Raw genomic sequence first — 19,100 nt, forward strand, 5'->3', positions numbered from 1 at the left:
TTACACTGACACACACACACACACACACACATATTCTACCTATAACATGTACAACACATCAGTGACACAAACACACACACATTCATAATCAGTCAGGACAATAATCAATGTTATGGGCCCTGCTGTGGTTTCCGGATTAAACGTCGGACGCATACACTCGATGCTGTAATTTGATGTTTAGAGCAGAGGTCCGGCGGGTTCATTGCCTTCATAGTTGTCCCTCTAAGCACAGCCTCTACAACAAGCTGTTGACCTGCCATGTTTTATTTTAAATGCACCTGTTTGGATTCACCATTATGTTAATTTCCCCAACTCTGAGGGTCCATCAGCATCTGCTGGGTGCCAGGCAGGGAATACAGATGCAGCAGATAGGTGCTTTGGGAGGCTTCTCACGTCCGCTTGAGGAGCAGCACAACAACTTGGCCACAGCCCCAGCAGCTCCGACACTCCCATTCTTCAACTGGATTGATTCGAACCAACCACAGGCAATCTGACTCATCAATATTCAGACTCGCAACACCTTAAAATAGCTTCAGCTTCGGGAATTGTTAACCCTAAATATACAGTATTGTGATGATCGTGGAGAATGGAGTTAGAGGATAATGTTTTTTACATGGTGGCTGTCACTGTGATCACATCATGATCAGTCTGCGTGTCTGTTAGAACAGATGCAGTTTTATTTCATCCTGTTTTCGCCTTTCTTTTATTTTTCATTTTAACCCATGACGACAGAGCAGTTTGACAACAAAGCACAAAACTATGGGCATAATAACATTTGTGTGTGGTTGTGGTATCCACACATTATCAACACTTACTCCATTGAGTACACTGCTTTATATCACCACAGACGGCCCTTGCTAGTCTGCAAACTGTAGTTGATAAACCACTCACTCGACACCATGAGTACATAGAGAGAACATTTGCATTTTTAGCTCGCAAGGAGAAAGGAGCAGCTGGTTAACTGCTGCCTTGTTTGCTTAGTTTGTGCCACTTGGGTAAACTCAAACAAAAGCTTTTATTCACCAAAGTCACAAGACAACAAATTTTAACTTTATGATCAAGGCAGCAGTGGTTCAAAAGCTCCTGTGTGCTGTGATGTAAAATCGCTGATTTCCTCTATGGACTTTGGTAGTGAGTGGTCTACAAACTTCAGTTTCTGGCTCAGATACTGTCTAAGTTAGGTGTCAAAATAAAATGATTCTTAGGATATTATAGACTTGAGCTGGCATAGATTTTATGAGGTGGCCATTTATTAAGTGGCTACAAGCTGTTTCTCCTCTGTCCATGCTCGCAGACACGGTTCATTCATGGAAAAAGCAGTACACTCCCTTTAAGGAAACACTATCCAACTTTTATACCTTAAAATAATACTGGGTCAGTAAATTGGGGCAGGGAGAACTGTGCCTCTTTTATTTCCTCTGTTCACCGGCACCTCTACCCTAACTAAGACTGACAAAGTCAGGCAAAGTATCACTAAATTAGAAAAAAGACAAATAAGTCATCCACATCTCTGAGGTTACTGCAAACCCAGCAGAAGATACAGTTTTAACATATTCATTGAGGGATAACGACAGATAAGAAAACAAATTCTAAGCATACACGAGAGATTCTCAGTATACTGACAGTTTGGCACCTCCTACCTGCCTCTTGCCTCAGGCTGCAGTCAGAAGTCTAGCTGACAATTACTTACGCAGCAGTTACAAGTGAAATTTAGTTCAAATAAAAAAAAAGGTGTCTCTTTTTCCTTTTGAGGGATTTATATCAAAGAGAAATTGGACAACGCGTCATCCACAGAGGATGTAAGCCTTTGAATAGGATGCACAAAGATCTCCATAATCCTTGACACCAGCATTAAACTGCACCATTTGATACACACTCCCCTCAAGCTTCTCCTCCCACTTTGATGAAACAGACACAAAGCTCTAACACACACGTCAAAAAAATTGGCTAAAAGTAACTGTCACGGACCTGGTGTACAGTACAGCACCGATGTATAAGTCACTGCAGTAAATTCCATCACAGTGCTGTAGAATAAGTATGCCATGACTATACTGTTGATTAATGCATCAATCAACAGTAATAAACTTGTGACTGACTTCTGGTCTTTTTGGTGGACGTCTATGTGTCATTGACAAATTATAAACTATACTTCTTAGCAGGGCCACACGGTGGTCTAGTGGTTAGCACTCTCGCCTTGCAGCGAGAAGACCCGGGTTCGAGCCCCGGTTGGAACAAGGGCCTTTCTGCATGGAGTTTGCATGTTCTCCCCATGTGTGCGTGGGTTCTCTCCGGGTTCTCCGGCTTCCTCCCACAGTCCAAAAACATGCAATGTGGGATTAGGTAAATTGGACACTCTAGATTGACCGTAGGGAGTGTGAGAGTGAATGGTTGCTTGTCTCTATCTGTGTGTGGCCCTGCGATGGACTGGCGAACTGTCCAGGGTGTACCCCGCCTATCGCCCGATGTAGCTGAGATTGGCACAGCACCCCCCGCGACCCTCTGGTGGAGGATAAAGCGGTTAGATGATGACTGACTGACTTCTTAGTAGTTTGACTCTCTCCTGTATAAGCCAGACAATAATTTAAGTTACAAAGGCATCTTTTCAAATATTACCTCACTTTTATTAGGTATTTCGACTCGCCTCGCCTCGGCACGGCACTGTTATTTTGCTTTTCTGTTAGCGATGGTCATTTTTTAAAACCTGCTCAGGCAAAGACTTAACAATCGTGAAAACGTGGGTTCATCTCCAATATTTAGCAAAGGAAATGTCTAAAATCTCATAATTTGACAGAGGATTTAGCAACAGCACTGCTGAAAGCCTGCAACCCCTGCCTATCTGTGTTAGACAGAGTCTGTGCTCCGGTCATGCAGGAAGTCCTCAACAATTCTTTTTTTAATTAACTGATATTGACACTGAAAACTACTGCTTTACAAGTCACTCGTCACTAGTTTGTGTTAGTTTCACGCAGCCGTGCTGTGATGACCCCGCCCACGTCGAGGAGGTACTGTTGTAATGGCAAACCAACCAAATCGTGTATCCCCCAAATCCCCCAAACAAAATGAAAAAAAAAAGTTATTGTAAGAGAAGAAGAATGCCAGACAAAGTTCAGACAAGTTTCTGTGGAGTCTCCAGCTTTCAGAGGGACAAGAGAGTCTGCTTTGCTCTCTGCCACTAGCCAGGCTCATTGAATAAATGCCACTATATTCACAGCATCCATGGTGCCCTTTTGTGGGCTCGCTGTGAATACGGCTTATGATGCAGAGATTCTACAGGATGAAGATTTAGATTCTGAAATACAAACACAAATGTCGTCGCGCAAGGACTGCCGTACCAACTCATTACGGGAACGGCTTGACATTTCAGGGAAGTACAGCGTATACTATAGACAGGAACACTTCTTTTTAGCATTGTGAAACCAAAATATCACCATGGGGGATCTGCTCAGGCATTCCCTCACAGAAAATACATCAAAAAAGAAAACACCATCATCATAGCTGAAAGTCAATATTGATCTTTTGCAATTTATTTATGTTATACACTGTTATTGTCATCCTATTTTCTCGTCATCTGCCGCTGCCTGGGGGTTCTGCTGAATATATTACAGGAAGACATCTAGGACAGGAAAAAAAAAAAAGAAAAGAATGCTGGCATTGTCTTTGTGTTTTTATTGATATTGAGGCAGAATTTTGCATTTTATAAACCAAAGAGAAAGAGAGAGAGAGAGGGAGGGAACTCCCAATAGGATGGTGCTAGTTAGAGTGCATTCAATCCAAATGACTCGCTACGAATAGATTACCTATAGATAAAGTGAACACAAAGTGACAAGACAGGACACTCAGTTCCCTTTTGAGAGTCAGCGGGCTTAACAAAATAAAAGCTCGCTTTGACCGCGGCGTATATGCCGCAGTTTGTGTCCGTGCCAGACTTCCTCCTCTCGTTTTCTTTTTCACAGCTGAATAAAAAGTGTCAACACAAATCCAAGCCGTTGACAGCTGATCTATGTCTCCACTGAAGGACGGCGTCTATACCGGCGCTGTTAAAGGTTGGTCACTTAAAGAGAAACGGGCCCCGACAGCATTGTGTCTGCTTCAGCAGAGGCAATGAACCAGGCTAAATTTCATCAGCAAAGAGAAAGTGGCATGGGAAATGGAACAATAAAAAAGTACTGAGCACACAACAACAAACTTTTCCAATCAATGCACTTTCTCATGGAGACAGGGCGAAATTAATTCTCGCCTGAAGGGCTATTGTAGGGGAGAGGTCCACTGGAGAGTAAGAGCTGTTGACAAATACTCTTCATCCTCAGGTCAATGAGGATGGGAAAACATAGGGGGTGAAAGAGAAGGAGTGAAGGGAGGCAGCAGAGGGATGAGACAGCAGGTGAGAGAACGAGAGGAGGGAGAGGCACAAGGGAGTGAGAGAGAGAGAGAGAGACATCAAGAGGAAGGTAAGAGTGCTGAAGCTCCCCTCAAAGCCGAGTGACAGTGTAGCATCACAGGGACCTCCCTGACATGACTGAAGCCCTCACTTCCACTTAGCATGGATGTTTCCCTTCAAGCAGTGAGCAGTTGTTCCCCTAATTATTCCATGCTTTACTTGCACATCTCACTCCACTTGCCTCCCTCCTTCATCTGTCTTTTTTCAGGTCTTAACCTTGCGTCCTTTCCTCCCTCATCCTCTATGTTGCCCAGGAAAAACAAAGAATAATAAAGAGTCATTTTAACGAGCCAGTGTTTGAGCTAAACTATTATGGTGTTTATTATAAAGACATTTTTCCAATGTACTTTTTTACCCCTGTTTTCATCTTAAAGCTGTACATATAAAGTTTTTTATTGAGTTAAAACAGCATAGGGTTGTTACCACAAAAACAGTGTCTAAATAATAATAATAATAATAATAATAATAATAATTTCCATTATTCATAATAGCTGGGCTTCCCTTTTAGGATGGGACTGTTTGATAAAGTGCATTATAAAATATTCAACCACCGACTCTTTCAAAACATGAAAATGTGTCTCGTAAAATTTTACATTGTTTTACCCCGACTTGAGAGGAAGATGTGAACACTTTTCCACCCCCTACTGTGCAACGAGGGAACGGAGAAAGAACAAAAACAAAAGTCTCCGAGAGTCAAACAGAGAAGTGGGATGTTTAAAAATGGATCTCCAGAAATTAAGCAATACACTTCCCTATAGTTGTGGATGAAAAAATATCCAACTCAAGTCAGCGGAGACACCCTGGAGACGTGTCGTTCTCCACAAACATGTTTTCCTACAGTGCAACCAATCTTAGTTTTAGACCCCGCTGCTAACACCATTTAATTAGCACCATAGACTTAAGGCTGTTATTTTGCAACCAGTCTTCAGCACTTGATATTTTTACTTAATCATCTCAGCAACCTGATGTGACGTGACTGACAGACTAAACTTATCATCTGCCGCACTTCTCAAGTTCTCAGGACTATGTATAGATTATGGTTCTACGCCTGTGCCACACTGACATAAATAATGGATGTCTGAAAAGTCATTACAGCACTCTGGGATGCCGAGCAAGTCACTGAATGTACACAACAGGAATTCACTGCACTCTCCCGCCATGAGGGAACAGATGCCTCAGCTGTCATTTTATTCGCCGATAACAAAAACGCATTGTTTATTTCTTTTTTCTTTCTTCTGTGTTCCCTCATAGAGGTCTACGAGATCCGATTCAGGAAAATGTGAACATTCTCAGATATTGTTCAAATGTTTTATGAGGACAGGCAGGGAAAATTTAACCAAACCCCTCAGCCTTTTTAATTTCATTATCGTTCTATTGATTTGCTTCTGACAGGCCAACCCAATTGTTGGTGATTAGAATTTGAAGTCACACTATTTTGTCATTTACATGTGAAAAGACACACGGCAGGTCTCCGCCGGTTGTGTTAAGATAAAAATCTGTTCATTTTTAGTTTTTCTTGTTTCACATGCCTATGTTGAAGAGTGCATGATCCGCTGCGCCGTGAAAACCAGAGACTTTGCCTTGTTGTTCTCTGTAGTCGTGGCCTTTCATTGAATACTGTCTGCGAGACTCAATTAAAGCAAGGAGGGGACAAGATTAACAACACACACTTTTACCCACAATGCCCAGGGGACTCAATTTATCTTGAGGAACGCTCAGCCTAAAAAAAAATTGTGATTGACACCTCTAACCTTCATTGGAATGTAATCTTCATCTTTAGCACTCAGAGATCTAATTAATTAGGGGGAATCTCATTTCCTCACTAATACAACTGGACAGACAAGGCGGAGGTGGATGGGTGGAGGGAGGGGGGTGAAGGGAGGTTGCTGTGGAAAGGAAGGATTGAGATGGAGGACAGAAAGGAGGGGTGGCCATATTTCATCAATGCCCGTGAACATTGTCCGCCATGTTCATTTCGGGGGAAGAACAAGAAAACGCGAGGTGCTTGAGTTCCCACCGACGACACTGAACTCTGACTACTGGCCGTCACAAAAAGGAGACACTACAGTAACGGTCTTAATAATGAGATCTCTCGGTAATTCTTTACCTTCGTTTTGGGACTTCTTGTCTTCCTTTAAAGTCGTCATCTATCACGAGCCAGGTCCAAAACATGCCATGACACTGGCTTCAGTAAATGAGACCAGTGCACCATGGCCTCTCTCCCAACAATAACACACCAAAGAGCAGAGGGTGTCATTCCAGGCAACACTGGCTTAAACATTGTTATACTGTAATGAACTTTGAGTTGATGGGACGAACCCAGATGTTGCTTTAATGGGAAAGTTGAATTTTATTTGAAGACAAGACATCTGTAAGAGTTTCACTCTGCAGTAGTCATGAACAAAATGTTCTGTATTGAGTTGGGTGGCAATTTGATACTGGTAAGGCCTGATTTGATCAAATTCAAACCCCAAATGTGCTTTGCGCACAACGTCTGTACCGATAAGACGCACTTGTTTATTGTATAAAAGGATGCTGATAAGTCAGCGAGATACAAACCAAGGACGAGGCCGCATCTCTGCCTGCATTTAGGGCTTCTGTCACAGATAACCGAGTTCGGTTATCAGCTCAGCTGATTTGGAACAATAAGACATGTTTGGAAAGTGCAAAAGAAAATGGGTAAGGGGTAGGCGGAGTGGCGAACATTTCTGGGAGGTATACAACAACGTTAATGAAATAATGGGTGTAGTAGCATGGCCACTAGGTAGTCTGTGACTTTCCAGCCTATGGGTTTTACATTAAATTGGTACATCAGGCTCCACAAAGATTGGATGTTTATCTCAACCAAAGAGGAAAATTGGACAGTCATGTTTTGGGAATAGTGGACACTAATGTCTCTAATACATCCACAGACATTGCCCGGGTGCCCGTGTGGACGGCAAAGGGCAATAACTGAGACTTTCAGCAGAACAGTCACTGTGACATCATAGTGGAGTATCAGTATCAGTTTGCAGGGGACAGTTAAAGGCGACATAGACCAATAGCTCCAATTAACGCTGCGTTTGTGTGTGTGTATCTGCGTCTTTACCTCGTTTATGAAACCCTAAGGTTTCAGAACAAACAGTTCAGCCACTGCTGAGAAAATAGTGTTGTATTGTTTTCCTGGGCTCTGCGAAGCGGATCGGCACTTCCTTAATTTGATGTTGTCATCAGAAATCCTCACCACTCCTCTCACCACCGTAGCGCCTCCTGGTGCGGGCACTAGTCCGGGCACATCCGGTTGCGTACATTCAACTGCAGAAGAAGAAGATCTACTCTCGTGGTAGCTGCTGAGATGCAGAGCATCCACCGTGCCAGAGGGGGAGCTGTGTATCTGAGAGCTGGCCTATCTATTACGTCACTTCCAGGTACCTGGCCAATCACAGGACAGTGGGAAAGCTCTCGTTGGCTGGCCAATCACAACACAGTCCACGTTCTGGGGGTGTGGTTTTGGTCTGAAACAGCGCGGCTGACGAGAGCGTCAGTGAGAAGATATTTTGATGGGCTCGTTTGCAGCGATTAGGAGGTTTTTAACCATGAAAACAAGTTAATATATGTAAGTAGACCTCCATAACTAACATATATGTGTGATAAAAGCATTCAATGTCGCCTTTAAGTCAATATCCATTTGATGAAGATAACAAAGTTGCTCCCACGTCACATAATCAACGAGACATGCAGCGGGTGCAGGAGGACGTGTTGTGACGTCGTGGTAGAGAAAAGTCTCAACGAGGGTCAGAGGTTCAAGGGAAAACTGGTGGAAAAAGCAACTGCACATCAAAAGGGGTGAGAAATGATGTAATGACCAAAGGTTAGACAGCATTATAATATTTTTTGAGTTTACCAGACACAATAGTAACGGGGAAGTGGCACACTGCTTCAATTGTAAAAGCTTCAGGAAATATCGTTTACCTTGTCAGTGACTATAGATCATTTCTACCGTGTTGCTAGATTTGCTCGGTTCTGGGATATAAACACTGCTCTATCATTAAATTACTTCCACACTATTGTGGAGTGTGTGGGTAGGGGAAAACATATTTTGCCAGGCAGAGAATAGAAAGGGGCTTAACTTCATTACGTTTAATAGAATCACAACACTGTTGGTAAAAATGTGTTCTCTGTCGGATTTCTACTACGATGAAACTTCACCTGTTCTCATCTCTCTGTCGAGCTGCTTCCTGGAGGCTGCATCTCTTGACTAGATACTGAACAGGTATCTCACCTCCTCTCTCCGTCTACCACCATTTTTCCTTTTCATCAGCTCACAGCAGACCTCCAAGTCTCTTTCTTCCTAATCCAGTCAGGAGAACTCTACCAGGGTCCATTTTGTGCCTGCATTTCTCTCCACGCAGCTCATCTACTCGTACCTTTTCAATCTTGAGGTCATAATAGGGGAATGAAAAGGAGTTTATAAACTGAAGTGCACATCAAATCTGCTGTAATGAAATCTTATCAGTGTGTTTCCTGTGCTATATTATTTGCATATAAATGATATAATATAATAACTCTCTCTGGCCTCTACCTGGAAGGAGTAAATATTTCTCTGTCTGCTTTGTGTCGTTGCAATGACATGAGAAAACGAGACGCTAATTGAAGAGGGGAAAACATCTTTATGTGACGACTGACATTCAATTATGTCTCTGGGATCAGATTAGGTGGTGGCCCCAGAAATGTTGAAAACAACATTTTGCAGAGAGGCATCTGTGAAGGCAGCCGAGGATGTAATTTGAATAGCTGTTTGTGGCCCACGCTGAATGGCACTGCTCTGAATGGAATCACTATGTTACGACCTGCAAGTAATTGGGTGTCCAGAGTGAAGTGTTGACAGGGAAGGGGAGGCGAGGCTGACAGCAAAAAAAAGAAAAAGAAAGACAAACACTGAGGCGGGGAAACAAAAGAGTGAAAATAACAGAAAATGAAAATAAGTAAATAAACGATGCAATGTACAGGCATGGCTCCGGGCGAGAGAAAAACAACAAAAGGTAGTGTCGGGATTCACAACAATGTAAGTGGAGAAAATGAATGTCGTTTTCCAGAGAAGTGGAACCTGCTTAAGCTTCAGCTGTCATTCATCAGGATGCACAAGCATGCAGCCACTCTGGCTACACAGCCAAATAAGCTATTAGACAGGATAAGCTTCCTTATCACAGCAACACTGTCAAGGAGGCAAAGTGCCAGGGTCTACAAACATACGTTCACTTTACTTTTGGCAATCATTACATCCCATAATAGTGATAATTGTGTAGATGCATCCATCTATCTGTCACACAAGGCAATGCAGAGCAGCTAATGGACAGTATGTCTTTCTTACACAAAATGATGTGCACAACGACGGGTAATTTACAACAAAGGGTAATTTACACATTATCTTACAGGTGTCTCACAAGTAAAGTCAACACACAACTCTGTTTCTTGATATACTCGTGTTTAGAGCTTGTTTTTCGTCAACACAGACCGGGGCAACGGCAAAAGGTCAAAGAGAAGCACCTACACAAAGTGTCAACACTACAAAAACCCTTTCCTTAAGCAGTTTGATGGAGTGAAGGTTTCCTGCCACTGCTGTATACACAGAAAGACTCCCTCACTCAGGTCTGATGATACAATTAAAGGACCTCTTTTTCAAGGGAGACCATACACATTCCAGTTTATGCAGCTTGTTCGTCTGTCATACCCTTTCACATGCTGGCACAGCCCCAAAGACCAACTTGGGGTTGGTGACCCTCAACCTACCCCTGACCCATAGCCATCCCCATAAATAACACAACCCTTCAAAACAAATGGTTTTTAATGCATACAGCACAGCCTGCAGCATCTTTTTCTACTGATTTGTCCTGATTAGATGCAAAACTTCTACCCGTGGAGACTCTTCCACTCTGTCATTCAAAAAATCCACATAATAACAAAACAAATAAATAAAACGGTGACGTTGTGATTAACAAGCAATCACAGCAGATCTACACTGCCGGAATGGTTAAAAAAAAACAACTCAAAATCAAAAATAAACTTATAGCGCCAACCCCTGAAACCGCATGTACACACAGACACACACAAAAAAATACAAACATCCATTTTATCTCCATGTAATTCAACTTTGTAGAACATGGAGACTGAGGGACGGAGGGAGGGATTGGCCAACTCCATCGATTGGCCATCCTTCCCACTGACAGCTCCCAGATTGGCCAGAGAGCATTAGAGTCAGAAAGTCACACTGCCATTAGCAGTCTGTCCTCTCTGGTTACAACCTGCTCGCACATGGACACTCCATAGACTAAAATAGATTACAATGATTGGTGCGTGTGTGTGTGTGTGTGTGTGTGTGGCGGGTGGGACACTGCGTGCATGTCTGGGAAATGTGATCACTCCGTCACTGTCCTGTAACAGCAACCCAATAACCTCAACACTAGTATTTCATTTTTCTTACTTAGTGCGTGTCATTAGCTCTCAGGCCATCCTCCCTTCATCAGAACACAAGAAGTGAATACGACGACGGATGGAAATAACACGGAACGTGTCGCATCGACATGTGAGCACACAGTGACTCATTCAGAGGAGCCTTGAGGGGGAACGTTTGAAGTGTAACACGACTGTTGTCAGGCTTCCAAGACCAAGTCACCTACTTCTTGTCAGTTGTTCATATATTTACTCAATCACTATTGTGAAAAAAAACAACAACTTGTTCTTGTTTTATTATAACGCTATTCCTTACGGAAGAGTATTAGGGCCACATGTAGAAAAAAATAAATAAATAAAACAGCATGAATTCAGAATCTGAGAAAAAAGATTTCTGACTTTTTTCGGGCCATGTGTAAAAAAAACAAAGAAAAAGAACAACATGATTTTTTTCAGAATTCTGAAAAAGCTGTTTATTTCTTTTTCTTCCTTTCTTTTTTGTTTTACTTGTGGCCCTAATATTATAATTCCCCAACTCCGATTTTCAGAGGAGAAAACACTCTAATACACCTCATCCATCTTTTTAATAATACATATTTACTTTTAAAATTCAGATATTGCACTCCATAAATCAAAGCTTTGAAAATTAAAAACACGATGTGTGAGTTTAGTGGGTTTCTAATCCTTTTATATCCTATAATATGACATAAAGTTTCTTGGTCTTGGTCAAAAAACTTATTCTATATTAATATTATAATATTCTATTCTCTCCTGGAATTAATAATTGAGTAAAAAAAATCTCTTACATGCTCTTTGTCTTATACATTAAATGAAATCTGTCTCAGACCAAATGAGCAACAATAACTTAAAACTGAATTATTCTTTTCTGACCTCATCTGAAAAGAGAAGCATTAGAGACGTACATTGTTGTTAAGTAGACTGATTCTTTTTTTAACCACCTTCTGATGATTAGCAGAGATTTTCCTGCGTAGCCAGTGTGAGATGAGGACACTGCTGCAAACGCCTTTCAACTTATGAAAATTGCCTCATCCAGGCAGCAATATTAGCTGTCAGAAATTACAGCCTGCCATTGATCCAACAGCACCGCGTGTCAGAATAATACAAGACAGTGAGGGGAGATACGTCGAAAGTAAAGTGAGGAGAAAAACAGAGAGGTGGAATAAATGTGCATATCAAGACGGGATTTTACGCCTCACAAAGCACTAGAGGGAAAATCAAACTGATTTCAATGTGACAAAATTGATTTTCCAATTTTCTCCGGATTGCTTTCTGCTTCCCCAGGGCAGGTGAGGTGTCTATCCAAATACACTTAAAGCTTCACCTGAATTATGTCTAAGGAATTTGTCGAAAAGAGGCGTAAAGTTTGGGCAGAGATCCTCTTCTGTTTGCTCTCTGCGGTCCTTCTTCTTTTTGTTGCGCTGTTGTCTCCTTGTCAAAGATACACTGCGCGCATATCGGAAGACATGCTGTCTTCAGAAACTATACTCTGGACGGCAGATGGAATCGATAAGTGCCATGCACGAGTCATATTTATGGGAATGTGCTGGAGTGGCTGGGTTTAAATCTCTCCAGACCTAGAGGAGGACAGTTTAAATCTAATGCCTTCTGCACTTCCATCTGGCTCTGCTGACTGACTGTGCATTTGAGCAAGTTTTTTTTTTTGGAACAGGGATGCTTCACTGTGACTTGAATATTGGTAAAAATCCCTGCGGACATTGGGAGGGAAAAATGACACAAAATAACAAATTATGGCAGTTTGGGGATGAGGAGGATGGATATTTAAAGATACATCATAAAGTCATTCACGGTGCTTCAGGCTTGTACCGCTTTTAGGTGGCCACATCTGCATGCATGTTAATGCCAAGGCAGGAAAGCATTACAGGATTAGTAATTAGTATTTGGCTGTTTTAATTTATGAATGTTTTTACTGAAATGAAAGAAATTTCATGGGCAACACTCACACACCACAGGGTTTCAGAGATATTCATTCATTCATTCATTCCTTCAATTTCAGGACTGGATTTTAGGTGAAATAGATTGCATTGTCAATGCTGTGGCACTGGTAATCATTTAGGAACATACGCTGCAGTATAGTTAAACTAAAAGTGTCTCCAACAGGTCAAAGTAAGAGGAAAAGAGTCAAATCTATGTGCATCTAAGTCATTGGTCACTGAAAGGACCGGGCGTGTCATCAGCTCAGTGCAGGAGGATCCTAGAATAGAAGAATGGAAAAATAATGTGTCCACAAAAAGCATGAGGTGGCCACCTCGACATTATAAACGAAGCATGATTCCAGTGTGATTGTGCTGACACACACACACACACACACACACACACACACCTGACGTGGGTATAAGGTCTTTGTCAGTCTCGAGGAGTTTAAAGAAAAAGTGAAAAGACAAATCTGCCTTTTCAGATTTATTGAGGCCACAAACAGACAAGCAATTTGGCTGTGTGCCTCCTTCACAGGCGTTCAGCTGCATATTCCAACCCCAGGCTGTTATTGGTTGTAATAAATCCTGGCTGCAGACAAGAGAAGGAAAGCTGCTGCTGCTGCTGCTGCTGCTGTTGTTTGTTGTTTTTTTTTTCTCCTCTTCTTGGAGAGTATAAGCTTTAGAAGTCTCACTTTTTTCTATTTCAGAGGAGGAACTACGACAGCCATCGTACATCTCTCAAGTGATTAAGTCTCTCAATCACGCCGCAAAAACCAGCACTAACAGTGCTCACTGCATTGATTACATCTCATTTCAATTATGCCTCTATTAAAGAGTTTACTGTAGCTCAGGGAGCGGCTTGTCAGGGCGGTTAGCTGCTGTGGTTTGAGCAGTTCCGGATGGGAGGTTTTCAGCCGGGCTTGTTGGACACCACCAGAGCCAACGGATGAATGTGTATCACCTCAATTAAACTATGCGCTAAGTGTCTGACAACAGCTAATATTCCTCTTCCACCAACGAATCCAATTGATGTTCTGGTATTCGTCACCCTGCTGCAAAAGCAATCATCCCGTTGTCTCGCTCCAGTTAGATGGGGAAATGGAGAGACACTCATCTGGCTTCTACACCAGCGCGTGGTCTCACAATTAAACAAACACACACTGTCTTTATGATGGTTACTGGTGGCAATACTGGCGAGGCGTTGCATCTCAAAATGTCCCAAGTCTCTGATGTACACAGGTTTGGGCAGCTAAAGCCTCGTATTGACTCCCATTCATTTCAACAGCATAAACAAAGTGTTATCCCCAACCTTGACCTAACCACAATTCACATCTCAGCCCCAAAAGTTCCTCAGAAATGAGATTCAGTCTCCATCAGGTCAGGTTTGGTCCTGACAAGGTCAGTGAAAATGTCACAAGCAACAACAGACACTATATTGACTTCCACTCAATTGGACAGCTTAAAGTGTTACCCTTAAACTTAACCATACCTAGTTAATGCGGAACCCTAATCTTAACCTAATCACAATTAAAATCTTGAACCTAAACCGTAACCAGTTCCTGAAAATTAAGTTCTGCCTCATTAGGACCACGGTTCTGTCTCCATGAGGACTACTGGTCCTGACAAGGTCAGTGTTTATGTCAAGTGCACACACTCTGCCGAGTTAACTCACCTCTCGATCGAGCAGTATGGGGGAGATGACGGTGACAATGTCGCCTTTCTCTGCATCGATGTAGAACATGTTCGGTGACGGTTTGTCAGGCGACTGTCTGACGATGTTGTAGCGCAACGCCGCGTTGTCCGTGGCGGGGTCGTCCGCGTCGAAAGCCGTCATTCTCATCACTGTGGTGCCTGGAGAAGACGACAAAGAACAGGGATGAGTCTGAGGCAAAACACACTCATGGAAGATATTGTAGATATACATATATATGAATATGTGCATGAATTAAAATAATGATTCAATTAATCATTTCTTTGTTGAGAAGAGAGCGATAAGAGTAATAGTGGAGTGAACAAAAAAACGGATTATGTCTGAAAACATTGAAGGAAAAGCAGCCCCTGAAATTAGAAAAAAATAAGCAAATGAAATAGATAAATGTCGGACTACTGTTGAATCTCTGCAAATCTCTTTCAAAATTGAAATTCCACTACTAGTTTGCTATAATAGCTGCATGTTGGCCCATGTTTCCACAGTCTATTCCGGCCATATCTGTTCAGCCAGCCCATCTCACTGAAACCAATTTTGCCTTCCACACCATATATCTTATGTATATGTATTATGTTTGCTGTTCTAAAATTAGAGCAGTCCGAGCAGGACATTTTCAAAAAGCGCAATTTCAACTTACAACTCACCAGACAGCCACTTACAAAATTTGCCTTTTCGATTAATGTGTTTTCTGCCTCAAGTCAGCTGTAACAGCAGGGTGCATTTCATTTGGTAATAGGAACAAAAATGGAAACGCTGCCTGCTGCAGCTGAGCTGAAATAGGAGGCAATCCTTGACACACCCTCAACCCTCAATCTCTGTCTATTGTCAGTGATGAAATACAATTGCACCGATTGAGCTCGAAAAACTGACACGCGCACGGAAATGTTCACATGCAAATGTGTGTAGACACACACACACACATAAACATGTAGTTCTATCTCAGATAGATGCATTCTCTAGCCCCCTTGCATTAATCAGCACAATTATTAATTTTACTGGGAAGTCACACTGAGATTAATATCTCTTTTACAAATGAAAACCCAACCAAAGCAGGGTCAGTTAACAGCATCAAACATGCGATTCGATAACCGCGTTGAGACCAAATAGCTTCAGAAAACAATTAATAAAGACGACGCTCAAGGCAGCAATAATTAGTGATTCATTTATCAGTTAATTAAAGCGGCTGCAGCTTGCAGTTACGACTTTAAAGAGACGAGTATGAGAAATTCTAACGCTTTAGTTTGGAGATATATGTTTAGCTAAACATCTGCACGGACACCAAGATACTTGAGTGTGAGCATAACTTAAAACTGAGGGAACGCCAACATCACGCACCATAATATTTACGGAGATATAAATCTTACAATAATTATTTGACACCAGAATGATGTAACACCAAGGAACAAAATCAAAATAGTTTGAGTCTTTCCTTCCTGTCCTCTCTCTCTCTCTCTGTATCCTCATATTGCAAGCTGCAGGATCCAGATCTATGGAATTAGATTTATGTCAAAATGTTCTGCTATTCCCGGGCTTGGACTCGAACGCATTCCCTTGCACATTGCGTGGATTGTTGGGTTTCTCTTCTCTCTATAATATTGTAAAGGTTTTTGACTTATATGTACAGTATTTTGAGATAATGCATTTTGTGATTTGGTGCTTAACAAATAAAATTGAATTGGAATTGAAGATAATTTGCTCTCTCATCATCACATATGCTTAAGACACTGGTGTAGTGAAATTAGATTAAGATGGAGCAAGAGATAAAGAGACTCTTATCATTTCATTTATTATAATGGTTTTGTTATTTGTTTCACACTCAAATTTCCTCAGCTCCACTCCGATCACATACCTTAGTAAACACAGTGGAACAGTATATCTGATTTTCCTCCAAATAGGACGGTTGGCTTTACATAGTTAACTAAAACTCTTTAACCTAAGAAATCCCTTTAAAGGTGTTGAATAGCAAAATAACTGGCAATTATGTCCTTGCTTTGTTTAACGCTAGTGTCGTCAAACACTCCTCTGGTGATGAAAACACAGACATTTTGAAGGTAGGATCAATCCTACCTTCACAAATTTGTGTGATTCGCCCGAAAAATACACCATAATTATAAAAGGCAGTGACAAATCAGTATTTATAGGTATGCAATTCTCTCTCTCCTTTGAGTTCATTTGAATGCTAAGAGGCAATTTGTCTGATCAAAACTGAGTTTCCTTACATAAAGCCACTTCCTTTTACCTCTGACAAGGAACCTTCCTTTTTACAAATTAAATACTAGTATTCATGGTGACTTTCCATATATGAGACAAAATAGGAAATAAATATAAGGATATACAGTACACATATATCATATATTATGTATGTGAGAATACTGTTTTTTTTCCTTTTATCAAATGTCGTGTTTTTCTTGTTCCCACGCCCTTCACTCGCATTCAGATTGTCTCTCCACCATTTCCTTGTGCGCTCACCTCTGCTGCCATTTCTTCACTCCATTCTCCTCCTCATGAATAAGTGCTTTTAATTCACAAATGTGCGTTCAGTATTTGTAAGGCATAATATGATTCATCTTTGAACCTCCTTTGATCTCATTTCCACTGGAGAATGGAACGGGTCAGCTCCTGGTCTCTTTCAGTCACTTGAATCTAATTAATATAAATCTCATTTCAGGTTTTTTTTTTGAAACATCTATTGTACGCAGTGTTAAATCGAAACGGCGCACACTCACACTCGCATGCTGATACACCCTTGGAGTCTGTGTGTCTGCGTGAGGAGACTCAAACACAGCATCGCATCCATCCTTTTTTTTTTTTTCTATCTTGTTTTGTCTACGTACTCTTGCTTCATCTTGGCTTTACACAATGTGTCAGTTCCCCCGTGGCGACCACAGATTTGCCTCCCCCCCCCAAATGATTTCCTCCGGGGTTTTGAGGAAGATATAGAAGTGAAGTTAGCTGTAGGCAACAGCTCCATGATCCACTAGCCTGTGTGATGAAATCAATCCACAACATGCATCTGTGTATGCTTTCCTTTTGTCTGTCAGGCCTCCTCATGTCTTCTGAGTTAGGAACAAAAAGGAGGCTCTTTGTTCAGCTCTCCATTTACTTTTATAACGCAGCGAGATTTTGCATTTTAATTACACATACGTTTAATTGTGCTTCCAGAATATGATTGCTTTACATTATGTTTTGGATAAAAACAATAGTCTGAAAATCACACACTACTGCATGAGTTATAGGTCCAATGTGTAACATTTAGGAGGGTTTTTTGGCAGAAATGTTATATACTTAAATTCACACGGAAATGTGCTTTGTTCTTCTGTTTATATAATCACTTAAAAAAAAACAACAACATTTGGCTTTCTCATAGCCTTAACATCAGCCTTTTATGTGTACTATCGACAAGAGCCTTGCTGTGGAGGCTGCCAAAGTTTGACAGTATAGCCCGAGCGGCCACCCACAAAACCAATGATGCATAAACCAAAGAAGAAGAAGAAGAAGAAGAAGGATGGGAGTGGATGAGTGTTTACATCTTTTCTGGTATGTGGAGTATTTTTCCCTGTATTCCATACTGGACCTTCAACGTTTTGTGAAACACAAACCTTTCAAAACAAATCACTCTCATAATGGAACATATTGTGGCATAACAAAAAAAAAAAAACTAAATAGATCCATTTTACGTTTAGGATTATGTCAGCTGGGATTGGCACCAGTGAACCTCACGTGTAGGATAGAAGATGGACGATGGACGGGAGAGACGAGCACTGAGCACATATACTCAATAGCACCACAAAAAGCAAACACCACAGAGCTGTCGCACAGTGCTGAAGCGTTTAAAAAAACCTCCCTACGTTACAGGAAACGGCTCATTATGCAGTAACTCGATACACATTCAGCGCACAGTGTTTGCAGACATGCTCTACACTGTCTTTGTCTTCACTGTGTAATGTCCGGGCCGGTGTCATCCAGCCGCATCTCTGATGGATCCCAGTGATAGTGAGGTAATAAGCAGGAGTCCTGCACTCGCATCCATCCCACCACTTATCTATCCACTGCAGTTAAAAGTGGGCCTTGGCTCCTGCCACAGGATGGAGCTGATGTAAGAGAAGGCAATGAGTCATGATACAATTTTATGACTATACTCAACATATATCAGTGTTCGAGTTATTCCCACCTCTATTGTCCCATTACAGAATGCTCGATGTTTATCGCGCAAGCTGATTGATGCTGATGACCACTTTGTATTTCGGGATTGACGGATGCTTTACCGGTTACGCGACACTCATTTGTGAGCGGAATTATGGGGTCTGATGAGGACTGAGTGGACCAGCTTGACTCTGAGATCAGATAAAACGTGTAATATGATTGTGCCACGTTCAAGAGACCCCGGTTTGCCTGCGAAATGGGAACATAATTCACTGAGATCTGTTCAAGATAACCAATTTAGTCATCGTTTTTTAACACTCTAATTTGCTGCCACTTGGTGTGTCCGACTTGTGCGCGCGGACGTGTGTGTTTGTGCAAGAACCCTCTGAGTCCTGTCTACCAGTGTCGCCTTCAAGGTGTGAAGTGG

The 19,100-nt window shown here is 41.7% G+C and overlaps 1 protein-coding gene across 4 annotated transcripts in view; it reads right to left on the reverse strand.

Moving 5' to 3' along the window:
- cdh13 (cadherin 13, H-cadherin (heart)) overlaps positions 1–19,100 on the reverse strand; it is a 326,188-nt gene that overhangs the window by 132,676 nt on the left and 174,412 nt on the right. For all 4 annotated transcript variants that reach the window (XR_006361196.1, XR_006361194.1, XR_006361195.1 and 1 more), the window contains exon 8: positions 14,495–14,673. Coding sequence is in view for 1 of the 4 variants with exons in the window: in XM_044036748.1 (XP_043892683.1) it covers positions 14,495–14,673 (179 nt within the window). In the remaining 3 variants the exon portion in view is untranslated. The remainder of the gene's footprint in view (positions 1–14,494; positions 14,674–19,100) is intronic.

This window comes from Solea senegalensis, linkage group LG10 (genome assembly GCF_019176455.1).
Source record: "Solea senegalensis isolate Sse05_10M linkage group LG10, IFAPA_SoseM_1, whole genome shotgun sequence".
NCBI classification, from domain to species: Eukaryota; Metazoa; Chordata; class Actinopteri; order Pleuronectiformes; family Soleidae; genus Solea; species Solea senegalensis.